This window comes from Felis catus, chromosome A1 (assembly GCF_018350175.1).
Source record: "Felis catus isolate Fca126 chromosome A1, F.catus_Fca126_mat1.0, whole genome shotgun sequence".
In the NCBI taxonomy this organism is placed as follows: domain Eukaryota; kingdom Metazoa; phylum Chordata; class Mammalia; order Carnivora; family Felidae; genus Felis; species Felis catus.
This window is the reverse complement of record NC_058368.1, coordinates 5341448-5367805: the sequence shown is the minus strand read 5'-3', so window position 1 is coordinate 5367805 and position 26358 is coordinate 5341448. Positions and strand designations below refer to the sequence as shown.

Genomic DNA, 26358 nt, shown 5'->3' with positions numbered 1-26358 from the left:
AAGAAAATGAACAACCCCAAACACCTAGCATCATCTCTAAAGGTGAACGCTTACTCTACGTACCACTAAGAAAATGTTACTAAACCCTAAGAGTCAACGATCATAAGACATCCCAATTTCAGGACACTGCCATATAATAACAACGTGCCGCCTGGAACCGATGATATATTGTACCATTCTCCCCCAGTCTTCAAATTTCAGAGAAAGCTATGTGAATCCGTGTAAAATGAGCCCTGCACCAGAACTGAGGGGCCCTGAGACCTCATACTAGCTTGGTCATTAAATACAACGTAACTTTCATAAACACTGAACTTCCCCTTTGAGCCGGAAGATCATTAAGATGTAAAGACTGAAGACCATGTTCAGAAGGCACTCCTAGCAGAGCGCTGGCACTGGGCAGATATTCCATTAATTTGCTCTCTTGTCCTATACTACAAAGCTGTCATCATCAAGACAGTGTGGTACTGGCACAAGAACAGACACTCAGATCAATGAAACAGAATAGAGAACCCAGAAATGGACCCACAAACGTATGGCCAACTAATCTTTGACAAAGCAGGAAAGAATATCCAATGGAATAAAGACAGTCTCTTCAGCAAGTGGTGCTGGGAAAACTGGACAGCGACATGCAGAAGAATGAACCTGGACCACTTTCTTACACCAGACACAAAAATAAACTCAAAATGGATGAAAGACCTCAACGTAAGACAGGAAGCCATCAACATCCTCGAGGAGAAAGCAGGCAAAAACCTCTTTGATCTTGGCTGCAGCAACTTCTTACTCGACACATCTCTGGAGGCAAGGGCAACAAAAGGAAAAATGAACTACTGGGACCTCATCAAAATAAAAAGCTTCTGCACAGCAAAGGAAACACTCAGCAAAACTAAAAGGCAACCAACAGAATGGGAGAAGATATTTGCAAATGACTATCAGATAAAGGGTTAGTATCCAAAATCTATAAAGAACTTCTCAAACTCAACACCCAAAAAACAAATAATCCAGTGAAGAAATGGGCAGAGGACAGGAATAGACACTTCTCCAAGGAAGACATCCAGGTGGCCAACCGACACATGAAAAAATGCTCCACATCACTCATCATCAGGGAAATACAAATCAAAACCACAATGAGACACCACCTGACACCTGTCAGAATGGCTAACATTAACAACTCAGGCAACAACAGATGTGGGCGAGGATGCGGAGAAAGAGGATCTCTTTTGCAATGTTGGTGGCAATGCAAGCTGGTGCAGCCACTCTGGAAAACAGTATGGAGCTTCCTCAAAAAACTAAAAATAGAACTAACCTAGGACCCAGCAATTGCACTACTAGGCATTTATCCAAAGGATATAGGTGTGCTGTTTCGAAGGGACACGTGCACCCCCATGTTTTTTTTTTCAACGTTTATTTATTTTTGGGACAGAGAGAGACAGAGCATGAACGGGGGAGGGGCAGAGAGAGAGGGAGACACAGAATCGGAAACAGGCTCCAGGCTCTGAGCCATCAGCCCAGAGCCCGACGCGGGGCTCGAACTCACGGACCGCGAGATCGTGACCTGGCTGAAGTCGGACGCTTAACCGACTGCGCCACCCAGGTGCCCCATGCACCCCCATGTTTATAGCAGCACTATCAACAATAGCCAAAGTATGGAAAGAGCCCGAATGTCCATCGATGGATGAATGAATAAAGAAGATGTGATATACATATACAATGGAGTATTACTCGGCAATCAAAAAGAATGACATCTTGCCATTTGCAACTAAGTGGATGGAACCGGAGGGTATTATGCTAAGTGAAGTTAGAGAAAGACAAAAATCATATGACTTCACTCATATGAGGACTTTAAGAGACAAAACAGATGAACATAAAGGAAGGGAAACAAAAATAATATAAAAACAGAGAGGGGGACAAAATAGAAGAGACTCAAATATGGAGAACAAACTGAGGGTTATGGGAGGGGTTGTGGGAGGAGGGGTGGGCTAAATGGGTAAAGTGCACTAAGGAATCTATTCCTGAAATCATTGTTGCACTAGATGCTAACTAATTTGGATTCAAATTTTAAAAAATTAAAAACAAAATTAAAAAAATAGAAAAAAAATTTCTCTCTTCTCCTTCCTTCATAAAGAAGTATAACTCTAGACACTGGATCATCTTCCCAAATACCCCCTGAATCCCTGAAAATGCAGACCGAATGCACCAAAATGTACAGGACATCAAGTATTATGGATCAGTAACAGCTCCTATTTCCGGGGCCACGAGGAACACGCGATGAGCACAGAGACATACAATCCACACTGTATCTGGAGCACGACCTCACGCTGCTTGTAGCTGTCACCTGTGGCCTGGCGTGGACAAGTCTAACACAACGTCTGGACGTCTACACTTTGTTGAGCCTTCTGCATCATTTGCGGGGGCAACAGAAATCCTAAATCAGAAAGCGACATTTAATCCCTCAACACCACCCAACACAACCCAGGATTCCCAGTGAGTTCTGAATGCAAAGTGAAAAAGTAACTCAGACAGAGCTCTTTCAAAGAACATCAGTTCCCCGGCTGTTGGATGCATACTTAGTAACACCAAAGATCTGTTTGAATTCTGACACACTAGAAAAATATGTGAGTAGAAAAAAAACTCCAGAATACAAGACTTTGGTAAAGTCATCAGCTTATCTATGAACAGGATGCATCATCTCCATGTGGTCCTGTAGAGGATTTGCTAAGAAAAGATCCATTTTAAAATATCTAATGGCTGTGAATACTCCTGGTCCCCAAGCTACAAATGTTGCTCTACCCTCTTTGATAAAAAAGCACAAAATACTATCACCGTGATTTTTACAAACTCTTCAGATAGGTTTTCAATTATCTCATAAGCCTCAGACAAGCCTCACAGCCTTCAAGTCAAACTTTCCTTTAGGAATTACAATCCATTTTTTTTTTCTGGGTTGACTTTTAAGCCTTTGCTTTCATTTGCGTGTATTCTAAGCTCCTCCAGGCCCTGATATGCTCAGGTATGACAAAAGGGACAAGCAGGAAAAGGGACGTGGGTGCTGCCTAAGGACAGGGTGATTTTGCAGAGAGGCCATGAGAGGGACAGTGGCCTTTTTCCGGCCAGCACACTCACACTCTCTTCTTACAGCAAACACAAGAAAGCACTTAAGGAAGTCGTCTGGGGCTAGGGGCATAAAAAGGTCATTAGTCCAGCAGGAACACTCAACCTCTGTTTTCCAGATCTTATCACCGTAGTACAATTTTACCTACCTTCTGATATTGCTCTAAGAGAGCAGAAAGCACACCCCTAAATTTTCAGTATTTGGGGGCAGCAGTCAACTTTATGTGCCCTATATGAACAAAAGGAGCCATGTATCAGCAAGTATTTTAACCCAAATTTTATGGGAAATCATACCTGAAGGGACAACACATACATATATATAGAGAGAGAGGGGCATTATCCCAAAAGCACATGTTTACCTTCTTTTTAAAAAAATGTTGACATCGCCAAAGGGCTACAAGCTATAGAATTTTATTTTCTAGTAATAGTGAGGGATCTGCACAGAAATATCATCCTCCTTTGGTCCAGAAACATGCATTTGAAAGACAACTAACACAAATCAATAGGTAATGTCTATACCTGAAGCTTCAGAGATGGTTATGAATCACCTGTCACTCGCCTGGGACTTTAATTTCAGTGGCGTGGGGGCCCAAACTGCATTTGATTAGTCACAACCTTGATAAGAAATGATTAAATGACTCTTGTCTTTAAAAAAAAAAAATTCACTTCAAAGGGTAAGTATTGACTACAACTGTGGTTATCTGGGAGAGCTGATTCAAAACAGAAGGTTTAAGGAAAGGGCCACCATTGGATTCAGGCGATAACATTCCAAGGCGACCGATCCAAACAGGATACCAGTAACCCAAACCTGGATGCTCCAGTATGTTCCTTTCTGAAGTCAGCTGTAACCCAGAGTCTGTTTCCATAAAGACGTTATAAGTCATGTGGTCTCACGTACTCATTTGATCACATGCACACCTGGGCTGGTGCTACAATGACGACACTGGAAGTGGCAGAGAACTTCAAGGGAACTTAAGCAATCGAAAGGAGACCTCCTAAAATGAGTCATTTCAACTCCTTCCAAACTCAAAATGCGCCTCCTTAACATGAATGAAGTTATTTGGGCTTAAAATTCCCTTTCTTCAATTTTCCTTTCTGTGATGTTTAGCAAGCAAAGAGGTTACCGACCCAGGCAGGGAAGGGAAAGAAAGACACAGCGCTCTTAGAAAATCCATCGGTTGGTAAAATCATCCCAGTGGTCATAATTATCCAAAATTATAATGCATATTAAACTCAGTGAGGGATTGGGTGGCTCCGTCGGTTGGGCATCCAACTTCGGCTCAGGTCATGATCCCATGGTTCGTGAGTTCGAGCCCCGCGTCGTGCTCTGTGCTGACAGCTCAGAGCCTGGAGCCTGCTTCCGATTCTGTGTCTCCCTCTCTCTCTGCCCCACCCCCACTCGTACTCTGTCTCTCAAAAAATAATAATAAATAAACTCAGTGAAAACATCTTAGCCTCAGACTAAAACTTTGTGAAGAAAGTGATAAGAAAAAAAAGTTTTCAAAACTTGAATTCTATATTCTACATTTCAGGGAGATAGAGTTTCAGTGTTTATTACAGGCAGATAATGCTCACAAGAGCATCTTCATTTGATTTAGGTAAACTTTCCTGGGCCTTAAAACATCATCTGTCAATGCCTTTGAGGAAGCCCTAGGCACTTCTACAAGACACTTTACAAACAATACAAAACCAGCATCAGGAAATTTTAAAATGCATTACCTATGTTAATTGCAGTTTCTTGTTTGTCTCCTGTCAACACCCATATTTTAATTTCTGCCTTCAATAGAGTCGCTATGGTTTCTGGAACACCTGCCTGAAGGCGATCTTCGATGGCTGTGGCTCCAAGTAACAGTAAATTCTAGATTGAAAAACAACATCAATTAAAGATCGGTACACACTTAAGAGCAGCATTAACCACAAAACTGACCAAAAAAGGCAGTCAAAATGTTGACGGTTCTCTTATTTCCTGTACATTAAGCCTTTGTTTGCAAATAATTAATGATGCTTCATGTACTGAGTTTCTAAAATTTTTTTTCAACGTTTTTTATTTATTTTTGGGACAGAAAGAGACAGAGCATGAACGGGGGAGGGGCAGAGAGAGAGAGACAGAGAGTCGGAAACAGGCTCCAGGCTCCGAGCCATCAGCCCAGAGCCTGATGCGGGGCTTGAACTCACGGACCGCGAGATCGTGACCTGGCTGAAGTCGGACGCTTAACCGACTGCGCCACCCAGGCGCCCCATGAGTTTCAAAACTGTTTGCAGTGTTAGAACCACTCAAGACACAGAGGCAACCCAGTATTCATCACTTATTTACTGGTCCATGGGTATGTTAAAATAGAAATCATCCAGCGGTAAAGCATACAAGCAAGTTATCCTGAGGATAGTCACAGTACGTGAGCCCTCCCCTCTCCACTGATGAGCTAAGGACATACCATATAATAGTTAACACGGAAGCAAAACTCATTCTAGATGATAACGCACATTCCACAGCCCCTGCCCAGAGAGCCTGTTAACTGCTTACCTACCTCCCCTGAGTCTCTCCATGACAGAGTACCTTAGCTTGATTACCTGATTGTGGGAAAAGCATCCACTATGTGCTTGGTGCAAAGGGTGCCCCATGGGCACATCACCTACTTAACCGTCTTCTTCCCTTTCTTTCTTTTTTTTTTTTTTTTTTTTTTTTTTAAAGTAGGCTTCATGCCCAGAATGGAGCCCAATGCAGGGCCTGAACTCACAACTCTGAGATCAAAAACGGAACTAAGATCAAGAGTCAGATGCTTGGGATGCCTGGGTCGCTCAGTCGGTTGAGAATCTGACTTCGACTCAGGTCATTATCACGCGGTTTGCAGGTTCGAGCCCCGCGTCGGGCTCTGTGCTGACAGCTCAGAGCCTGGAGCCTGCTTTGGATTCTGTGTCTCCTTCTCTCTTTGCCCCTCCCCTGCTTGAGTTCTGTCTCTCAAAAATAAATAAACGTTAAAAAAAAAAAAGTCAGATGCTTAACTGACTGAGCCACCCAGGTGCCCCGATTTAATCATTTTCTGATTCTAAAGTAATTTTGGTTATTTCCAGTAAAGCAGAAACAATGTACACTTGAATTTGGTTCCACTCCTACCAAATTCCATTAAAGTGACACGTAAGTAAATATAAAACTCAAGTAAAAACAGGGTACAAAAAAATTCAAGAGTCATTTTAAAAAACACAAATGATAAAAGCTAATGACTCCAGAGTTCTAGAAACTGGAAATTGGATGGGCCAATGGTTGCCGACATGAAACAGAAAAAGGTGAAATCCAGCTCCCAGATGGGAGGGAATCTAATACCTAGAAAGCTACCTGACGCCTTGGGTTAAACTGAAAAGAACAGAAACAACAACAAAAATCGAAGTAGGCAATACAAAGCAGCAATGGCAAAAGCAGCTGTTACTAGAATAAGTGTGAAAATTCTCAGAATGAACAATGTCCAACCAGCCTATGGAGTCTGATTCATGTAACTCATGTAAGTCAACAGGGTGCCTAATCTTAGGCAAACCCAGAAAGTCACTGACATTGTTTTTGACCTGATACTTCTTAAGATACCATTAACACTTAGCGGAAGCTGGTTCAATCTTTCAGGTAGCCCATAAAAACTAAGTGTTTCTTGGGGCACCTGGGTGGCTCAGTCAATTGAGCATCTGACTTTGACTCAGGTCATGATCTTGTGGTTTGTGGGTTAGATCCCCAGATCAGGGTCCATGCTGACAGCACAGAGCCTGCTTGGGATTCTGTCTCCCCGTCTCTCTCTCTGCGCCCCTCCCCTGTTTGTACACTCTCTCTCTCTCTCTTTCTCTCTCAAAATAAATAAATAAACTTTAATAAAAGAAAAAAAACCTAAGTGCTTCTTAAAGCAAAGAAAGACATCATTAAAAGCTAATGGTTAAGGGGCACCTGCGTGGCTCAGTTGGTTAAACATCTGACTCTTGATTTTGACTCAGGTCATGATGTCAGGGTTATGAGGCCAGGCTCAGCGCTGGAAGCCTGCTTAAGATTCATTCATTATCTCTCTCTCTCTCTCTCTCTCTGTGTCCCTTCTTCTGCCCCTCCCCTATGCACACACGCTCTCCGCTATACAGCACAAGGGTTCCTGTCCAAAGACTTTGTTGAATATGTGGTGGAGCCCCTCACTGGGCAGGTAACAAGTGTATCACGTGCAATTACCTTCTCTATGATCTCATAGCACTCTTCCAACCGCTGAGCTCTGTCTTTCAAGATGGTGCTGGCTTCTCGATAGACTTTAAGCCACTCCTCATACTCCTGCTCAGAGAGGTCAGCATAAGCCACACACAGAGTCCTCAAGCCTGCAAAACAGCCATAGTGTATCCAGCGGTGGAAAGAAGCGGGACGCCTTCCCTCCTAGGTGACATCACGTGGCTCCATTTTATACCCGCATACTCAAAAAAAATTCAAGAAACTATCTGCTTTTTAGGTCACTCTAATTCAACTTTCACTCATCGAAAAAGGGAAGGTAGAAACGAGTCTACTGCATTTTGCTATAAACCACCTCGAGGATACATTTGAGAGTCCGTGAGAAGCGAGAAGCCGTGAACGTGAACTCCCTACGGCAGACACGTACAGGAGCTGGGCACGATCTATACGTACGTGTGCCATGGGCAGGTATCAGAAGTAGAGGAGGCAGGAGAGCAATAAAAGCCCGACATGCTACCATGTGGAAGACCCAGGCTTTCAAGCAGTCATATGTGCACGTGCACACACATGCAAGCACACACACGCTCATAGCCACAGGAACACACGAAGCCAAGAAAGCAGCAGCCAGCACTTAGGCAAGGCTCCAACGTTCATCATGTTCCCTTGCTGGAATCTCTGACATCCTTTCAGAGAACTCCTTTCCCAGTCTCTGTGGGCTCAGTGACTTACTGCTTCCTCAAGTCATGGATAAGCCAGCGTCACAAGGATCACGAGAGGGGGACGGGGAAGTGAGGACATGGGTTTTCTGAGAACGGGAATAATGACTACAGAATGATTCTACACATCGTGAGCTGGCCTGCCTGCTCCCTTCGTCCTTCAGGGGAGGAGCGAACAGAGTCATGCAGGTAACTCTGCGTGGAGTCTGGTGCACATCGCGTCATGGCCATGGGCACAGAATGTGGAGGGTGGGGGCAGGGGTTGGCCCCAGGAAAGTATACTCCTAGGAAGCAAGCCAAGTACGGCACAAAACGGACATGTCCATTCAGACCATGACCGCTCACCCCCGAGCATCAGCCGCAAACACTTGAAAGTAAAACTTCAATGGTTAAAAATAACATTTCCAAATTTCACTGACCTTCCGTGGCAAAATATTCCAGATGGCACAGGGTTTCTTCCATGTATTTTGAGTCTTTTGAAAGCCTCTCAAAAATTACATTATCCTACAAAATAGAAAAACATTGTGACTGGCAAACCTTTAAGTAAACCCTGCGGTCAGCATTCTAAACCTAGCTTTGTTTTAATGATGCTTATCCAATGTGAATACTTGAGAGTACTTGAGCGGGCAAGTAGAAATACAGTTCTCAGACAGATTCACTCATGAGCTTTGGAAAACAAACTGGTATGGATGTGTCCAGACAAAAACTTTGGGGAGAACCGTAAGTGTCAAGAGAACTGTCAGAGATATAATGGTACCTACATTTACCCAAATTTGCAAAATACGTACCGATGTGTAGAACACCTTTATGCAGAAGCGGAAAGGGTACCATGCACATCCTAAACTGCACAAATACACTCTTGCCCCTGCAGGAGCTCCCAGCCATGGCGTGCACCAGCCACTAGGCCCTGAACCCACTTCAGCTAAGAAACACTGAGCAACACAGCCCAGAAAAGCTCTCTGTGATGAAAACACAAAACACAACAACTACGAATAGCTGTTTGAGAACAAACACACACACACACACACACACACACAAATACTTAAAAGATCATCACAGGTCGTTATGAACCATTCCGTCTTCCTGAAGTCACAACATAATGGTGATAAAACGAGAATCACAAGTCACACCCTAAGGATCTCGCATCACACGGCAAAGTGCTATTTCTGAAACCACCTATTGGCTAAAAGGAAGCTTTTCAGGGGCCACGGTTGCCACGCTGGCCTGAACTGCCACTGTCTTCAGTAGGCCTTTACTACCAAGTCAATTTCATGGCCCATCTGAAAGAGCCTTTCAGCCTTGGGCAAACTTCCAGGGCACGAGGACGACAGCGGTCAGGACAAGCAGGTTCACAAAGGAGCCACCAAGGGCACCTGCTACACGAGACACGAGACGCTCAGCCGGTACTTACAGCCCCCTTACAGTAGAGTCGGAGTTGGCCTGAAGGAGTTCGAACAATTACAGACATTCTTTTTCTGTCACTGTAAGAGTAGGGGAAAAAAAAAAAGTTATCACTGGTCTGTATTGTAGGACCCATGCCCTATGATTAAGCACCAAACACATCAAAAGATGGCCTGGTAGCCCTAAAATGGAGAAACTCCGTTTTCCTTATCTTTTCCTTCAAAGGTGGGCTTTAATTGTATACCTCCCACTCTTTTTATTACACACAGTGGATATAAACCTATTTTTTTTCCCTGTCATGGAAACTCACTAATATAATTATGTATAGCAGGAGAGCAGAAACAGAAAACTTGACCGTCCGCTACGCACATCTAATTTACTCCTGACGATACTCCGTAAAAGTGTTTTTGTTCTACGGCTCAAAATATTAGTAATCTGCCCAGTAAGCAACAGAGTGGAAGCTTCTATAGACATCCGCTGAACTCAAAAGCCCCTTGTTGGGTCTTCTTTTAACTGGAGTAGAAAGCAATTACAAAGTCGTAGAACATTCCTCACGCGGCACTAAGGTGAGCCTCACTGCTGCCCTCCCCACTCCGACACGGACCCTCCTACATTGGTCTTTCATCATGACTCATGCTCACTCACGGAGCCTTCAATGGCTCCCCACTGCCTACAGGTTCCAATTCTTGCTGACCTCCACTCACCTCTGCGGCCTGGTCTCATCCCGCACGAACCCGCCCGTTCACCAGCAGGCCTCCAGCACACCGGAAGACACGGCACCCCCCCCCCAAAGCTCCTGCCCCATGCCTCTCGCAGACAACATTCCATCCTCCTGAAACACGTCCTAACCACAGCGGGCCCCACACCACCCACCCCGGCAAGGGGATTTCCAATGGACTATGAGCTCCTCAGACTAAGGGACATTCTCTCTCCAGCTCTGTCTAAGTTCCCACACCCTAACCCTAAGCACTCTGCCTGGCCTGGATTTGAATTCTCCCTCGGCCACCTAGTAGCCGGGGACTCGTGGCAAAGTTGTTTGCCCAGCACTTCGGTTTCTGAATGTGCAAAGCAGGACTGCCACCAGGCACCACAAAGGAGTGTGGTCACGATTAAGTGGCACTGGGAAGAAGAGGAGTCCACTAAAAAGAAATAGAACCACAGCTATAAGTGATCTTTTATTCCCGCATGTTCTCCCATAAGTTTTTAAAACCTCCTCACGTCCATATTCACCTGCTTTAATTTAATTCCCTTTCCTCCTCCGTGTCCCTCCAAAAACTGCTGGTCCCAGTTAACACAGCAGCATAACAGCACAGTTTCCAGGACACCAGTAAGAGACGGGGCACCAAAAGTCCGGAGCAATGTTTAGTATGTTCCTCACCTCCACCCACAGGGACACTGTCTCCTACTCCCTCTAAGAACCACTGCTGTTATCAACCATCGTTCTTCCCCTCTGAATACGCAGCCACAAGGGCTCTTGACCCACCAAAGTTCAAGTTTTCAGTCCTAAAACTAAAGACTAGGGCTAGAAAGCATTTCCTACAAGAGGGTTACAAAACTGATCTTTTTCAGGAGTGCCTGGGTGGCTCAGTCTGTTAAGGGTCTGACTTCAGCTTAGGTCACAATCTCCATGGTCCGTGAGTTTGAGCCCTGTGTCGGGCTCTGTGCCGACAGCTCAGAGCCTGGAACCTGCTTCAGATCCTGTGTCTCCTCTCTCTACCCCTCCCCTATTCGCACTCTGTCTCTCTCTCTCAAAAATAAACATAAAAAAAAATTTTTTTTAAACTGATCTTTTTCAAACAGCTTATAAAGCAGACAGAATAAACAAGGTGTGAAATCATTTAACAATGGTTATTAAAAAAACCCGAAGTTTCATAATTGGAAAACAGGCTCTCGAGGTAGCAAAAGAACTTTGCTCTCGTACTGACAGTCAGTGTTGAGAAGGCAAGAAACAAAACATTAGGATTTTTCAAAAGGACAAACCAGGAATGATCTAGGGAAGCAAATAATCAACAAATATTCCTGGGTCTGAAAATTAGATAAACCACCCTGGGGAAGAATGAGCTGGCATACAGAGAGAACAACTGCCCAACTCGGACAAAGCCTCCGACGGGGATGGACTGATCTCACCTGTCTTGGCTTGTCAGTGCCCCAGGTCTGGCGTGAGAGTGCTTAGATAAAGCACGAGGCACCACCTCACGGGACTTGGGAAAAACCAACAGAAATAAGGCCCTCCCCACCACACACTCCAAACTGTGCAGACGTGTCCGCGGCTGCTGATGCCGGAACAGCGGGTCTGGAAATCTACAGAAACAGGAGGCTGTGGGAGCACAGTGCTTCACTCGGGGAAAACACGCGCGCGCGCGCACAGGAAAATGACCTGCTTCACTCTCTTTACAGAAAGTCCCAAATTCCAGACAGGAGAGGGACTGTGGAGATCTACTCACTAACTTTAATACCTAAGTGCTGTATTTAATCAGATCATACAATCTTGCAAACACTCTGATGCTGTTAAATATATACGGAAGTATTTTATTCCGGCGCATGAAGGAGGAGCATACCTAGAAAATTCCAGGACGTTAAGGATTCCAAATGTCTGTTCCTGTCCCATCTAAAGGAAGAAAAACAGGCTCTTACCTGAGGTGCCAAGTATTAAAATCTCAAAACAACAGTCTCCCCAATCGTAAACCTCTCTATACACACATCTCCCCGTCCCTCCTCCTCCTCCCAGCGCTCTTTCTGTATATAATCCACACACACATATCCCTCTCACCCTCCCTCTCTGTAATACATGCACATCGATTACCTCTCCCGCTCTCCCTCCTCCCCACCTCATTCTCTCTCCATCTCTATCCCCCCTGCCAAGGCCTTTTCAACAGGTACAGGCTTCTCACAAGCCAGTCAGGTGGGGTCATAGCTCCCCCTTCTGGTAGAAGCTTCTCATTCTTCTCTAGGACATCACAACAGCTGGCTGACCCTCCCTTCCAAGAACACCTGAAACCTTGGGGCCAGTCATGCTTCTGAATTCAGAATTTTATACATTTTATTAAAATGCACACATACACCATGTGGCATGATTTCCCCAGAGGCTTATGTGGCCACAACGCCCTAAAATCCAACACATCAATTTTCCACAGCAAAACGTAGGACACGGAGATTCCTAAGACCATAAACGGCCTCATGTCAGTTCTGGCTAAGTTTTGCTGCCAGATGCCTATTCCCCAAATACAGGAGAAAACTTTTTTGGAATCCAAAGCTTCCTGGATTCGCAATTTAGAAATAAGGATTATGGATCTGCATAAGATTTTAGAGCAATTCATCAAATGTTATTTTTCTTCAAGTTCTTCAAAGCTGGAACCTCAATGTTCTCGATTTTTCCCGGAAGGTTCCAGGCTGTGTGGACCGTTGCCAAACTCCTTAATCAAACCTGCTCTCTATTTCCCCAATACATCACGGTGAAAAGCACGTGGGCCTTGAAGTTCCATAGGTAGGAGTCAGAATCTTATTTCTGCCACTGAGCGTGTGGCCTCCTCACGAACGTGTCCCTCAGGCTTGAGAGAAGTAATGAATGAAGCCAATTATCCAGGGAAACCTGAGGCATCATTACTCTCCTGTGCACAACTCCCCTCACACCCAGAGATACAACCCGTGACCCTCCTCATCCGGTTCTTTCTCCTCAGGCTGCCCCAACTTCCTCAGAGGCCCACTCAGAAGCGTCCCCACCATTACCCCGCAAATCGGCCCAAGCGCTGTGACCGCCAGGTGCTAACCCCTCTCTGCTCTCAGATCAACCACTGGGCAACCACGTGCATCCCACGGACTCGACCATTAAGATGATCAGTAGCGGCCACTTCATGGCAACAGCTGGTAACCAACTTGAGAAGGTGGGGTTTGAGGACACTCTGGCTGAACGGGATCTCGAAGGTATTATTTATGGCCCTGAACTAGTCAGAGAGTCTCATGTACTCCCAGACACGTGGCCTTAATGGGCTAATAAAATGACAGAGGGGTGCCCATCCACCCTTCACCGACATCTACCACCGTGATGACAAGGTCAGTGGGCTCCCTGGCTTCCCTATATTTAGCCGCTCTTGTGAGCAAAGCAGAAGCAGCCTTGTTTCCTTGTCTCTCCCACTCGTGCCCAGTCAGTCCGTCCCGCCTCCAGTCCCCATCGCCGAAATGCACAGAAGCCAGCAGCACTGGTGCGACAGCAGATCGTACAGCGAAGGTTCTGAGTCTCCCCAAACTGAGGGGGGGCAAAGGCTTGAAAACCTTCCACAAAGGAAATTCTGTATTCAGTCTGTTGCTTGGCTCCACCTCTAATGACTGCACCTGTCCCTAAGCGAGACTTGCTGGTGATTAAAATGAACTAAAAATGATTATGATTTCATCTCTGTCCTCCAGAAGACAGGAACCCAAAAACGCCAAGAAATGGGCACTCTGTCGAGGTCTGGTATTTTCTAGGTTTCGCATTTCTAAGTACAAGAAAAAAATGGAGCACTGCCAAGTTAGGAACGATAACAGCTATGTAAGTTAGTAGTGAATTTCAAGTGCATCAGCAAGGTCTAGAGACACAAGATACATAAAGGCAAAAACCGTTATAATCCGTCAGTCCTCCCCAAATTGAGGGGTGCAGGAAGGCAGAGGAGAGAGAAGGCAGTGACTGCTTCCAGTCCCCTCATCAACACAGACTGTAGCGAAATGCAGCCCCTCTAACGGTCAGCATCAAAAATGCCAGGGCATTGCCAGTCCCAACCATCGATTTCCCCCATTACCTGCCTCAAGGGTCCCTACTGGATGTTATACTTGATTTCCATTTTTTCCTGTCACCAAATTTCTCCCTCAGGCTTCCTGAGCAGCCAAACTCAAAAAAACCAAACAGAGAACAAAACAATCATAAAATAAACAAATCCCTTGACTGTAGGGAAAAGAAAAACTCGTGTAAATAACAAAGATCTTAAGCGCCAACTCGCCTCTCCTCCCGCCAGGGAGACCGAAGCTAATGCGCCAAGGGCTGTGCTGGGCAAGAACTCTACGTGCCAAGGTTACAGAGACAGAGTCACAGATCCTGTCCTCAGGACAAGTGGGCCACGTGCTTATTTCCCTATGACAAAACCAAGAGCAGGCTTGCTAGGTTCTTTACTACAAATCACACCAGCACATGCAAGACTTGTGGACAAGCGTCTCTGGGAGAAAAATGCCCGCAACACAACATGAATAAACTGACAGAATCCCATCATGCCCACAGTTTTGCAACAGGCCCTAATCCTCACGGTCCCAGGGAAAAAAAGAAGAAGAAATGTAGCTATCATGTTTACATCAGACATGCTATTTCAAACACAGTCTTCAAAAAAGGAGGCGACATACAATGTCAAGAGGTACCCGGGCTCGTCACTTACGGCTTCTATGATGACCGAGTACGGCGTTCTGGCAGTGAAGACAAAACCCAGCTTCCTAGCTCCCTTCACCAAAGCGGCTTCATCTGTCAATAGAGTTCACGAAGCATTGACTAATCACAGGTAATGGCAGAATTCTGTGGAGCATGTACTATTTTACACATTAAGCAGATCGGCAGCAGCTAGAGAGGCCCGGCCTAAGCACACAAGGGTAAGGAGTCAGGATTCAGGAGGCGCTCGCTCAGTCCGCCACCAGGATCCTGAAGGCAGCACTTTCGTTAGGCGGGAAAGACAGGACCTGAAGCTGATCGTCGGGACAAGAGTGCTGGTATACCTACTATCCTCCATTGGGGTCAAGTTCTCCTTAAGGAACTTAAGCTACATTCCCATGGCTTCCTGACTAACCCATCTCGTCCGAGCGAGGCAGCGTTTCACTTCTAGTATGGTAGGATTCAGAGCTCCAGGAAGCGGGTCGAGAGTCAGCACCCAGCTTCATCAGCAGCTGGAGAATCTACGATGGGCAGAGGGTGAACAGGGAAGCCAGGCCACCCTCCTCTGAGAGTTTTGTCCAGTGCAGGGACTTTTTTTTTTGCTTTATGATGATTTTTCCTTTACTCAAAATTATTGGAGAATAGTAGCGTTCAGGTTAAACGTTCCGGTAAACTGAAAATCACTGACACATACATGGCACAACATTCACAATACACTCCAACAAATTTTCAGAGGACTCAAAGACAGGTATGTTCCAAGCTGAAATTATGATTTGATCTCTCTTCCACTGCATGTAGCCTCTTATGAGCAATAGTGATTGCTATGTTATTTTTGCAAGGGACTTCTGCTAGGAGCTGCAAGATGGCCTGGGGCCTCCCCTTGTGGTCACAGTGTTACAGAGTCAGGAGGGCCCAGCGCCACCTTTCTGTGGCTTTATTGCTTGTGATCATAACCTGTACGCTGCGTGAGGCCAGAGGTAAATAGTGGGGTCTTCGTGAAGCCGACCTCCCTACCGCACCCTCCACAAGTAAATGCAGACAGCCAAGCCTCCAGAAAAGGGGATAGCACGGCACACCCGGCCCAGAGCCCTCACCTGGGGAGGAAGCCTGGTAGATGATGTTATCTCCATCCTTCTCAGGGACGACGGTGTGGCACACGGCCAGAAGGGTGAGGAACTCCTGTATGCACGGAGCTGTGGGCTACAGACATAAGGCAAGGCGGTCATCTGTTAAAACACCGCTGACATACAGCAGGGTTAGATTCGGCCATCCCCTGCTTAGAGCCCGCTACCGGCTTTCGGCCCCCTTTTGAACACAGGTCGAGGCCCTAGCGTGGACCCCACGTCCCCCACGATGCCACCCTCTGGGTGGCAGCTGCTCTCCACCCAGCTCCACCTCCTCCCGCCTCTCCCCTACTGGGTGCTCCACCAGCCGGTCTGGTCCGTAGGTCTTCCGACAGGCCTCCGCCTGTCCCACTGCCCCTTGCCCCCTCCACCTGCTCACAGCCAGTTCTTACTCATCCTCCCTGCTTCCATTCGACAGTCACTTCACGTGAGAAGTCCCCTACCACCGAGATGTACCGTCTCGGAACATCGTTCTTAATGTACTAACCCTGGGGTCAGAGGAGAGCGAGGAGGCAGCACGCGCCCCTCCTAGAGTTCCCCCAGCCCCCGCCTCCCTTGTTCCAAACGCCTCGAACGATCCTGCCGCTCACGTGCGGCTTCCCCACGTCTGGGAGACCCCGGCGTGCCAGAAGGTCATCTGTCTTCCTCAAGAACGTAACCCCAGGCCCAGCAGACGGAAGGCGTTCAAGTCTACGTTGGATCAGTATACCGAGAGCGGACTCGCCAGGCGGGTGAGTCCCTGCTCTTTCTCTTCCATCGTCCTAGCATTTCCTCTACACCTTGTCTGTTCTTTAACGTAATAATTGCTTAAAAGCTATAAGGCAGTGCATCCTTATTACTTAAAAAAAAAAAAAAGCCGTCCTGGATATGTATTTAATATATTTCTCCCATCCTACACACACACTCATGATTTTCATTGGGATTAGATTATACAAATAACGGAGAAATGCCATCCTAATACTGTTTACCCATCTGAGAATACAGAAAACTTTCCTATTGATTAAAGGCTTCTAATACTTCTAGCTATAGGCCCTGGCATATTTTATTAATCTTGTTAATTTTTTATTCATTCAAAAAATACCTACATGCCTACTGTATGTGAGAACTGTACTAGACATCTTATCTATTGCTTTTTATGTTATGAATAGGATCTTATTTCTATTATATTTCATAAGAGCCTGTTCAGATGTAAGGACCAACACTGAGTTTTGTAAGTGCATTTAATGTCGCTTGTAATGAACCCCTTACCAGCTCTCCGAGTTTCAGTTGACTCTCCTGGGTTTTAAGGCAGACAATTATCACATCATCCACAGATGACGGCACTTTCCTTTTCTTTTCTAACATATACACTTGAGTTCTTACTGGCCCACTCAGGCTAGCACTCTAGAGACGATGTTCAAAGCCAGGGGTGATACCGGGCCTCCTTGTCCTCACGTTATTTTAACGCCAAGGAAGGTCTTTTATATTTCACTTTTTGATAGGCAGCTGGCTATAAATTTGAGACAGATTTGTCTTTTCACTGATCAGGAAGCAACTCTATGTTTTCTGATTTCTGCAGAGTTTTTGTTTTTAGTTTCTCAGTCACAAATGGACCGTGATCAGTATCTGAAAACATTTTGAGTTTCCCCCGACCCGTCAATGAGACTGAAGAGCAGCCATGCGGCAGCGAATCATAACAGCTCACACGGCTACTTCTTATCCACCTTCTGGAAAAGAAAATGCACGTTCAACTACGGTTCAGTGAAATCAAGTAAGTTAGAGGATTTACAAATTCCCCAAGGTCTACACGGCAAAGGGTGCTGGGGAATCACCTCCAGTGACTCTGACATAGCAGGGAATCGTTTGCTGAAATTAAAGGTGATCACCTCCAGGAATATCAGTGTTTGCAGATACATTTATACTGTTAATTTCTTGAGAAGGTAGGATTAGTAAAAACTTTACATGCAGCACGATCTCGGCATCTGCAGTGAATTTTTGTGTGTGTTCACATGTGCACACAGAGAAAGATAACAGAAAGGAATAGACGGAAATGTTAACAGTACTTGGCAGCAAAGGACAGAAGCGATTTAGGGGGTTAAAAAAATACTCCGTATTCTCTAAGTGTTTCTACAGTGAAAATAAGTTACTTTTTATATAAAGGCCACCACTCCTTCCGAGTTTCTAAGAGTCGTCAAAGCGGCTCAGAGAACTGGCTCTCCAAGAGAGAGCAGAAGAGTCCCACACTCCAACACTCTCTCTCTCGTGCAGCTTTCGATCATGTCCCTCTCTCAGTCACGCTCTCCCAGTTCTCACTGGTAGCAATTACCAGGCCCTGCAGCCCCTTTGGTGAATAACCCCTCTTCCAAACTAGCGGGCCATCATCACCCCCGTCTGCTGTGCTGAAATGTGCCCCCAGGCTTGATCTAGTGGCTCAGGTGGGAGGTGGGGGCAGACCCGGAGGAAGATCAGCACTTTGCAGCAAGACCATCTGCTTTAGCTGAGACCTGGTCAAGGAGCAGGGGGAAGGAAGCTAGCATCTTCTACGTTGGATCAGTACACCGAGAGCGGACTCGCCAGACGGGTGAGTCCCTGCTCTTTCTCTTCCATCGTCTGTCCTAGCATTTCCTCTACACCTTGTCTGTTCTTTAACCTAAGGGCAGGTGGCCACGTCCGCAGGCCCAGAAGTTACAGAGGAACAGGTGCATCTACCCAGAAGAGCCCAACCCTAGTCCCAGGGTCTCGATCCTACCAGACTTTGATGCGGATGACTTTGTGAGGCTTCCAATTCAGCTTTCTAAGAAGTTCTGCCACTTTGACCATTAGGTCTTGGGCCTGGTCTTTGGCAATATTGGCCTAGGCGGCAGGAACTGAAGGAAGTATTTACAGGCTCCCAAGGACGACTCTGGCTTTCATACTGTGCCTTACACTGGTAATTAATTGACCCGAGCTTATTGTTTTCGCTCTTTGATATAAATGGTTCTCAGCAACAACCGGTTCCACAGACAATTCAACGATTTCATGAGCTAGAAACACACGATACATAAAAACGTAGCATGCGGGGGGGACAAGAAAAGACCGCTTTCTCCTGCCTCTGAGAACGATCGTAGCTGGCACAACATCTCATCCCACAGTGTAGTGGGAAAGAGGGTCTTTGATTCATGGCAAATAGTAAAATCTTTCTGACAGCTAATAAGAACAGTCGCACACACACTCAAATTAAGTTTCCACTTTGAGTGGTAGGCCAGACAACATTCTTAAAGATCCAAAAAGGAAAAATCCCTAAAACAAAACTGTTCTAACTTTGGTTCTCTAGTTAACCTGGCATTCTCTAATAAATGAGGGAAAGGAGACAAACCATGCACAGCCTACGGATGAGAGGTTTGCAATATATTTGAAACGAGTGTTCCATGTTTGCAAATAAACTTTTTCTTTTCTATAACTTCCAAGAAAAGGCTTTTATAACTTCGAAGAAATGATTGTTGGACAAGGCACGCATGCATGTATATGTATCTTTTTAGAAGTTAAAGCTTTTGCATGTGGAAAAATAGATACTATTTATCATTTTAACCATCTGTAAGGGCATGATTCAGGGACATTAAAGACACACTGCTGTGTACCCACGACTATGTCTACACCCAAAACTCCCATTTTCCCAAACTCTGTACCCGTCAAATAGTAACTCCCCATTCTCACCTTCCCCGACCCCTAATAACCTCTATTCTGCTCTGCCTCTATGAATTTGCCTATTTAAGGTACCTCCTAATCACAAAATACCTGTCCTCCATTTAATAGATTTTAATCTGCACAAAATGCTTTCTATATCTAGAAATGAGTATTCGATGACTGTAAAACATAGAAAAGTAGGCATGTCTAAAATTGGCACGCCAAATCACAGCTATAAAGTACTTAAATACAAATACAAATAATTTCTTCTTCAAGACTCAAGCTCAAAAGTCTTAGGCATAATGACTCAAAAAAAAAAAAAAAAAAGAAAAACCCATATGTGTTCTTCCTTGGTAAATCTTTGGGAAATTATCCCACAAATAGGAAGTCATTGGTTAGCAATGTAAACAAAGGACCACATGAACTTGTTCCTTGAAATTTTCCGTTGGTGGATTCTTTAATAGGCAAATTCCACCTTGGCTATCAGCCTACACAAAGCTTAAAACATAGTCCTAAAGGACCCAGAAAATCAGAAATGATGACCCAGGAAAAACAAAAAATCTGTAGCATATGGAGGTATTCCCTTGGGAGGAAAGCAAAGGTTCTCTTGGCCCAAATGCTTTAATTTTAGTCAACGGTCCCAAGACAGTTTAGATAGGAATGTGGGATATCCATAGGCTAAAATCCTGAAATGCTTCTTCCCTCTCCTCAATCCTATTTTGGCAAAATAACCAAGTGATCTCAGAGGCTCTGTACTTAAAATGTTTTAAAAATCCATGAAGTACATTAAATCTAATCCCGATTTTCTGAAAGAAAAATACTGTAGCCTATGGTCCTCATTATTTATAGTCGAGCTACATGTTAAATGTCAGTGGGGTAATTAACACAGTGGCCAAGATGTAGAATACCCTAGAAGGCTTCAAGCATACCTTTAAAAAGTGGTGAACATAGGCAAGTTGGCTTTTGCTAAAATAATAGAAAATAAATTCTCCAGTCCATGGCCGTATCACACCCTCAGTGAACTCTGAGTGTCCAGATTATTAAAATATCCTTTAAAGTCTCCATGTGTTCGGGGCGCCTGGGTGGCTCAGTCGGTTAAGCATCCAACTTTGGCTCAGGTCACAATCTCACGGTCCGTGAGTTCGAGCCCCGCGTCGGGCTCTGGGCTGATGGCTCAGAGCCTGGCGCCTGCTTCCGATTCTGTGTCTCCCTCTCTCTCTGCCCCTCCCCCATTCATGCTCTGTCTCTGTCTCAAAAATAAACGTTAAAAAAAATTTTTTTTAAGTCTCCATGTGTTCATCGATGCTTATGATAACCTCACTGAGCCAGGGATTCCCTTATGAAAATAGTGCTGGCCCTGCCCCACTACTCTCGACGGCCTTCCCACTGGAATGAAAGGAAATCTGGCTCAGGACGGCAGACGGTGAGGTGGCAATGGATGAAAAAAAAGCAGCACTAACTTCTCCAGAGAGTAGGGTTCCTTCCAGAAATGCATGCCATCGGCCCCGGGGCAGGAAATGCTCCTGTTAGAGGATCCTGATACATCTCAGGTCTCCACTCGAATGCCAAAAGAGGACCGAGCATGCAACCGATGGTCAGAAACAGCACCCATGCACGGGTTCAGCTTTGAAGAGAACATCTGTACGGATGTACAAATTAACTGAGCTCAGTATTTCAAGATTTCAAGATTGGGGATCCCAGCAGCAAATGTAGAGTGTCTCCCCACGATCTCTTCTCCAAATGAGGATTTGCCCCCTGTGCACTCATTTTCTACACCAGCCCACACTCTAGGTGAATGCGAGTTGCCATTCACTGTGGGTGCCCACGATGCCCACATTTCAACGATTCTGTTAGCCCCAACACCCACCAAAGAGATCAGACTCCTCCATCTACACAAAATGAAATCGCTTCCTTGGGGAGAGGTATCGTACCCCCCCCCCCACGCCACAAAGGTAAACAATGACTCCTAATGATTTTACATCTGTTTCCCCAACTAATAAAAATCCCCTGAATGTTTTCTTACTCGTCTCTTCCCCCAGTACCTAGCAAGGTGACTGATATTAACCAGGCCCTTAAGCTGTTTGCTAAATGAATGAGTAGATGAATAAGTCTCTTATTTAAATTCAGATCCACTCACGTGCCGTTTCTGAGCCTTCCCTGGGATTCTGAGGGACCCCGACACGAGGCTCACCTCACTTGCTCTGCTGTTTCCTCACCCACGGATCTGGGCCAGGAAAACAAACTTGAAAGGAGACTAAGTACAGTTCCCCAAGCCTCTAGGTCACCCTTCCACCTTCGTCCTTTCCCATTCTCCACCCCAACTTGAACAGACACATTTAGTCACCTAAATACCCTCTAAACACTATTCGGGAATGCTGGAGTCCTCTTTCAGAAAGCAAGCCCTCACTGTGCCCATGAAGCCTTGGATATCCGTGATTAAGCTGCCACCCTCCACAGAAGCTTCTTCTCAGATGCCACTCTTCAGCTCAGAGAACCTCTAGGCTAGCAGCTGGACCTATGGCCACCATCAAAATTCAAAAAAAAAAAAAGGGGGGGGCGCGTGGGTGGCTCAGTCGGTTAAGCGTCCGACTTTGGCTCAGGTCATGATCTCGCGGTCCATACGTTCAAACCCCGCATTGGGCTCTGTGCTGACAGCTCAGAGCCTGGAGCCTGCTTCGGATTCTGTGTCTCCCTCTCTCTCTCTGCCCCTTCCCTATTCACGCTCTGTCTCTCTCTCAAAAATAAATAAACGTTAAAAAAAATTTTTTTTTTAATTCAAAAAAAAAGAGAACACATCGATGCCTGTGACTATGATACAGGGCACAGACTTCAGCAGCATCCGTTGTGTGGTCTGGGACCACTTCATCAGCACCACTGGGCACTGAGGCAGAAAGTCCGCATCCCAGCCGGTGGGTGTGGGTGCCTTACATGCACGCATTTGAGAATCATGCCTAGGAAGATTTCAGCGTTAACAAATGGGCAAGTGCAGCAGAGAACAGGAAATTTCCTCACTGAGAATTTAGAGAAAGTTTGAAATAGATCTGCATCTTAACAAAATGTTGGAATGATGAACTTTTAATTTTGCTCAAGTTTACCTAACTTTAGATTTTTTTTTCAGAAAAAAAAATCAGATGGAATTCACACTGATTAAACGGGTTGCAAAATGCCTTCATCCCTAAAGACTTTTCTAAGTTGGTATTTTTCAAAGTAGCTTTTCAAATGAATTTAGGCGACCCTATAGTTAATCCCGGTTTGTTAGAATAGTCGAGATAATGAGATGTCAGAGTTAAGAATCAACCAGACTTAGGTTCTGGGTCTCATATCTACTTTTGTTTGCTGGTAACTCTTGGCCAAGTCGATATTTCCACGCAGCTTCCTATCACTTCTCTGGGGTGACTCCAGCGCTAAAGGAAATATGCGTCAAATGTCTGGCACACGGTAGGATGCTATAAACGCAACATGCTCTTCTGCCCTCCTTTTCTTCCCTAAATTCTCCTGGTCCAAGCATAAAGCAAGTGTCCTTCAAAATGCATGACCTCTTAGATGCACAACCGTGAAGAAATGGTACTGCAGAAATCTTAAAGAGCAGGAGAAATCTGAAATGTTGGCGAATTCCATATTGAGACTCGTCTTCATCTTGACGTGAGACTTTGGAGCTCCACCATATTTAATTCAGCTTTGCGTTACCAGGCAGAGTGTTAACTACAGAGCATTTATTTCCAATCACTTCCCTGAATACTAACTCCAGAAAAGTAAAACCACATCTCCTCCCCAAGGTCCAAAATTATAAATTTCAAGGCAGCACACATACACGTAAATAAAAGTACACCATAAGCTATGGAACATTCTAGAAGCAAAACAGTGGCCTTACATGATGATCTTCAATGTTCTTCAAGAGCCTAGGATCATCAAAGTCACATGAGTCACTAGGGGGAGGAGGTATCCGGCTGTGAAAGAGAACAGAAAATACTTATTCAGTTCAAAAATTTCTTTAAAATCTACCCACACCTAGTAAGAATTTGTCTTGAAGAAGAATCACACCTAAAAAGCCTATAGATTTATATTAAGCTTTTGAAGATTTGGAATAATGCATATTATTTCAGACCTCGAGGTAGAAAATCTTTAGCCTTACTATAAGCAGAGTATTTTATATTTTCATTATAAACGACGACATAGTTACAAGAAAAAACAGAGGCAGGGGTCAACACTTTGTCATTTTAGCTGTTCTCTCACGTCTACCAGGGAAAATTTCTGAGTATTTACCTCAAAGCAGGTAAAATAGGAACAATTATTGTATTGTATCTAGGCATTCATTTATGGTCAGAACTCATACGTAGAAGAGAGAAGGAGGCAAACATTGTGAGAAAGGAACCGATAACACTTGATACAATGGCGGTGTGCTATCACACTGAAGAAAATGTGAAGGGTTAAATGTATTCCTGTATCCCCACTTCCTCCTGAAACCCCTTCTTGGAAACAAAGACGACAGAAGAAGTGACCACAGCCGAGGTCAGCCTGAACTCTAGATGTGGGAGTTTAGCAGAGCAGAAACCAACAGCTTGCACGGTGAAGAGACTAGAACACCAACTGATGCCCCAAGCAGAATCTTGCGGAAGCTGAGCAAATGGCGGCCTGAGGTGCCTGTCCCATAAAGGGAAAGTGGGAAGCAGGAGGGGTTCCAGATCCATCTGAGGAAGAGTCTGCCTCCAGGAACCTTCCCCCTCATCCCATGCAGCCAGATAACTGAACTTTTTGGAACTCAGAAAGCCATGGAAGGTTTATAGTTTGAAGAAGTCAAATCAGAGTAGCCTTGGACCCAGCAACACGGGGCACACAAGGGGGTAGGGTAGGGAATTCTCCCAGGACAGGACTCTTAAGTGCATCCTTCATGACCACCAACTCTCTGCCTCTACTCAGCTCCTTTAACAGCCACAGCCAGATTTACAGCCTGGAGAGTACTCCTCATGAGAAGACGACTGATCACATAGAAGACCAAGGCTGACATCCAAAGATTCTCTACTAAAACTGCAGGTCCCGGCCGATCATCCCACAGGGAAACCAGTCAGTCATCAACTGCGTGGTCTCCCCTGCCCATGTAGCCCTACCAATCAGCTTTGTTAGTATATAAATCTTAAAACATGAGCACACACCATCACTAGTCCTAAGGGAAATGCCAATCAAGACCACAATGAGATACCATTTCACACCCATTGAGATGGCTATTGTGTACCTGAAAACAAAAACAGAAATTAACACGTGTTACGAGGATGTGGGGAAAATGTGTGTTGCTGCCAGAAATATAAATGGTGGAGCTGCTGTGGAAAACAGTTTGGTGGCTCCTCAAAAAATCAAACATAAAACTACCACACGACCCGCCAATCCCGCTTTCAGGGTATATACCCGTAATAATTAAAAGCAGAGACCAGATACTTCTATACCAATGTGCACGGCAGCATTAAACGCACCAGGCAAGAGTAGGAAAAAACCAAATGCCCATCAACAGATGAAGGGTTATACAAAATGTGGTATATACAGACAATGGAATATGATTCAGCCTTCCATGTCAAGAATTCTGATACAGGCTACAATACGTATGACACAACTTTGAAGACATTATGCTGGGAAGCAGGAAGTATGGAAGGTATCAAGCGAAGGACTGGCTATTTTTTGTTAAATCCTTGTAGTTCCAGGGCGCCTGGGTGGCCCAGTCGGTTAAGCATCCGACTTCAACTCAGGTCATGATCTCATGGTCCGTGAGTTCGAGCCCCGCATCGGGCTCTGGGCTGATGGCTCAGAGCCTGGAGCCTGCTTCAGATTCTGTGTCTCCCTCTCTCTCTGCCCCTCCCCCGTTCATGCTCTGTCTCTGTCTCAAAAATAAATGTTAAAAATAAATAAATAAAAATAAAAAATCCTTGTAGTTCCGCTATTACTTTTAAAAGCATATTCATGTTTAATTTTAGTTTGGTTCTCTCTTGGAAAAAGAAATATGAAACTTTTATTAACAAAATATTTAAGCGAAAATGACGATATAGAATTGTTCCAAAACCCTTCCCACTAAGACATCAAGAAGTGCTAGAATCCACTTACCAAAAATCATCTGAGGATGGTTCTCTTGTCAACTCCGGAAAATGACTGCCAGAGAAAGGGAAACAGAGTGTTCATAAAACTGATCAAGGGAGGCACTCACACAAAACATTCTCCGGGACAGATCATATATTAGGCACGAGACGAATCTTCACAAATTCAAGGAAACTTACGTCACATCAGGCATCATTTTCAACCATAATGGTAGGACCAGAACTCAATTACCAGAATGAAACTGAAAATTCAAAAATATGCGGAGATTACACAACACACTACTGAACAATGAATGGGTCAAAGAAGAAATCAAAAGAGAAATAAAAAAAAAAAAAAAACACGGGTAGACAAAAGAAAATGGAAATACAACATAGTAAAGCTTATGGGATGTAGCAGAAGCAATTCTAAGAAGGAAGTTCACAGCGATAAATGCCTGCACGAAAAATCAAGAAAAATCCCAAATTACCTAGTTTTATACCTCAAAAAACTCGAAAAAGAACAAATGACACAACATCCTTAGTACACTAACTTCCTTAGCATAAGGAAGAAAGTAGCAAAGATTAGAGCAGAAATTAACAAAATAGAGGAAAAAAAAAGAAAAGATCAATGAAACTATGAGCTGGTTCTTAAAAAGATAAACAAGGGGCGCCTGGGTGGCACAGTCGGTTAAGCGTCCGACTTCAGCCAGGTCACGATCTCGCGGTCCGTGAGTTCGAGCCCCACGTCAGG

General features: G+C 44.9%; 1 protein-coding gene across 12 annotated transcripts in view; it reads right to left on the bottom strand.

The window, feature by feature from the left end:
- Positions 1–26358, bottom strand: part of ATP8A2 (ATPase phospholipid transporting 8A2) — a 633649-nt gene that overhangs the window by 434104 nt on the left and 173187 nt on the right. For all 12 annotated transcript variants that reach the window (XM_006927173.5, XM_023250034.2, XM_019820599.3 and 9 more), the window contains exons 15-23: positions 25639–25683; positions 23423–23498; positions 15880–15985; positions 14799–14881; positions 11961–12010; positions 9413–9482; positions 8421–8505; positions 7298–7437; positions 4825–4963 (exon numbers count right to left, since the gene is read on the bottom strand). In XM_006927173.5, coding sequence (XP_006927235.1) covers positions 4825–4963; positions 7298–7437; positions 8421–8505; positions 9413–9482; positions 11961–12010; positions 14799–14881; positions 15880–15985; positions 23423–23498; positions 25639–25683 — 794 coding nt within the window. The remainder of the gene's footprint in view (positions 1–4824; positions 4964–7297; positions 7438–8420; positions 8506–9412; positions 9483–11960; positions 12011–14798; positions 14882–15879; positions 15986–23422; positions 23499–25638; positions 25684–26358) is intronic.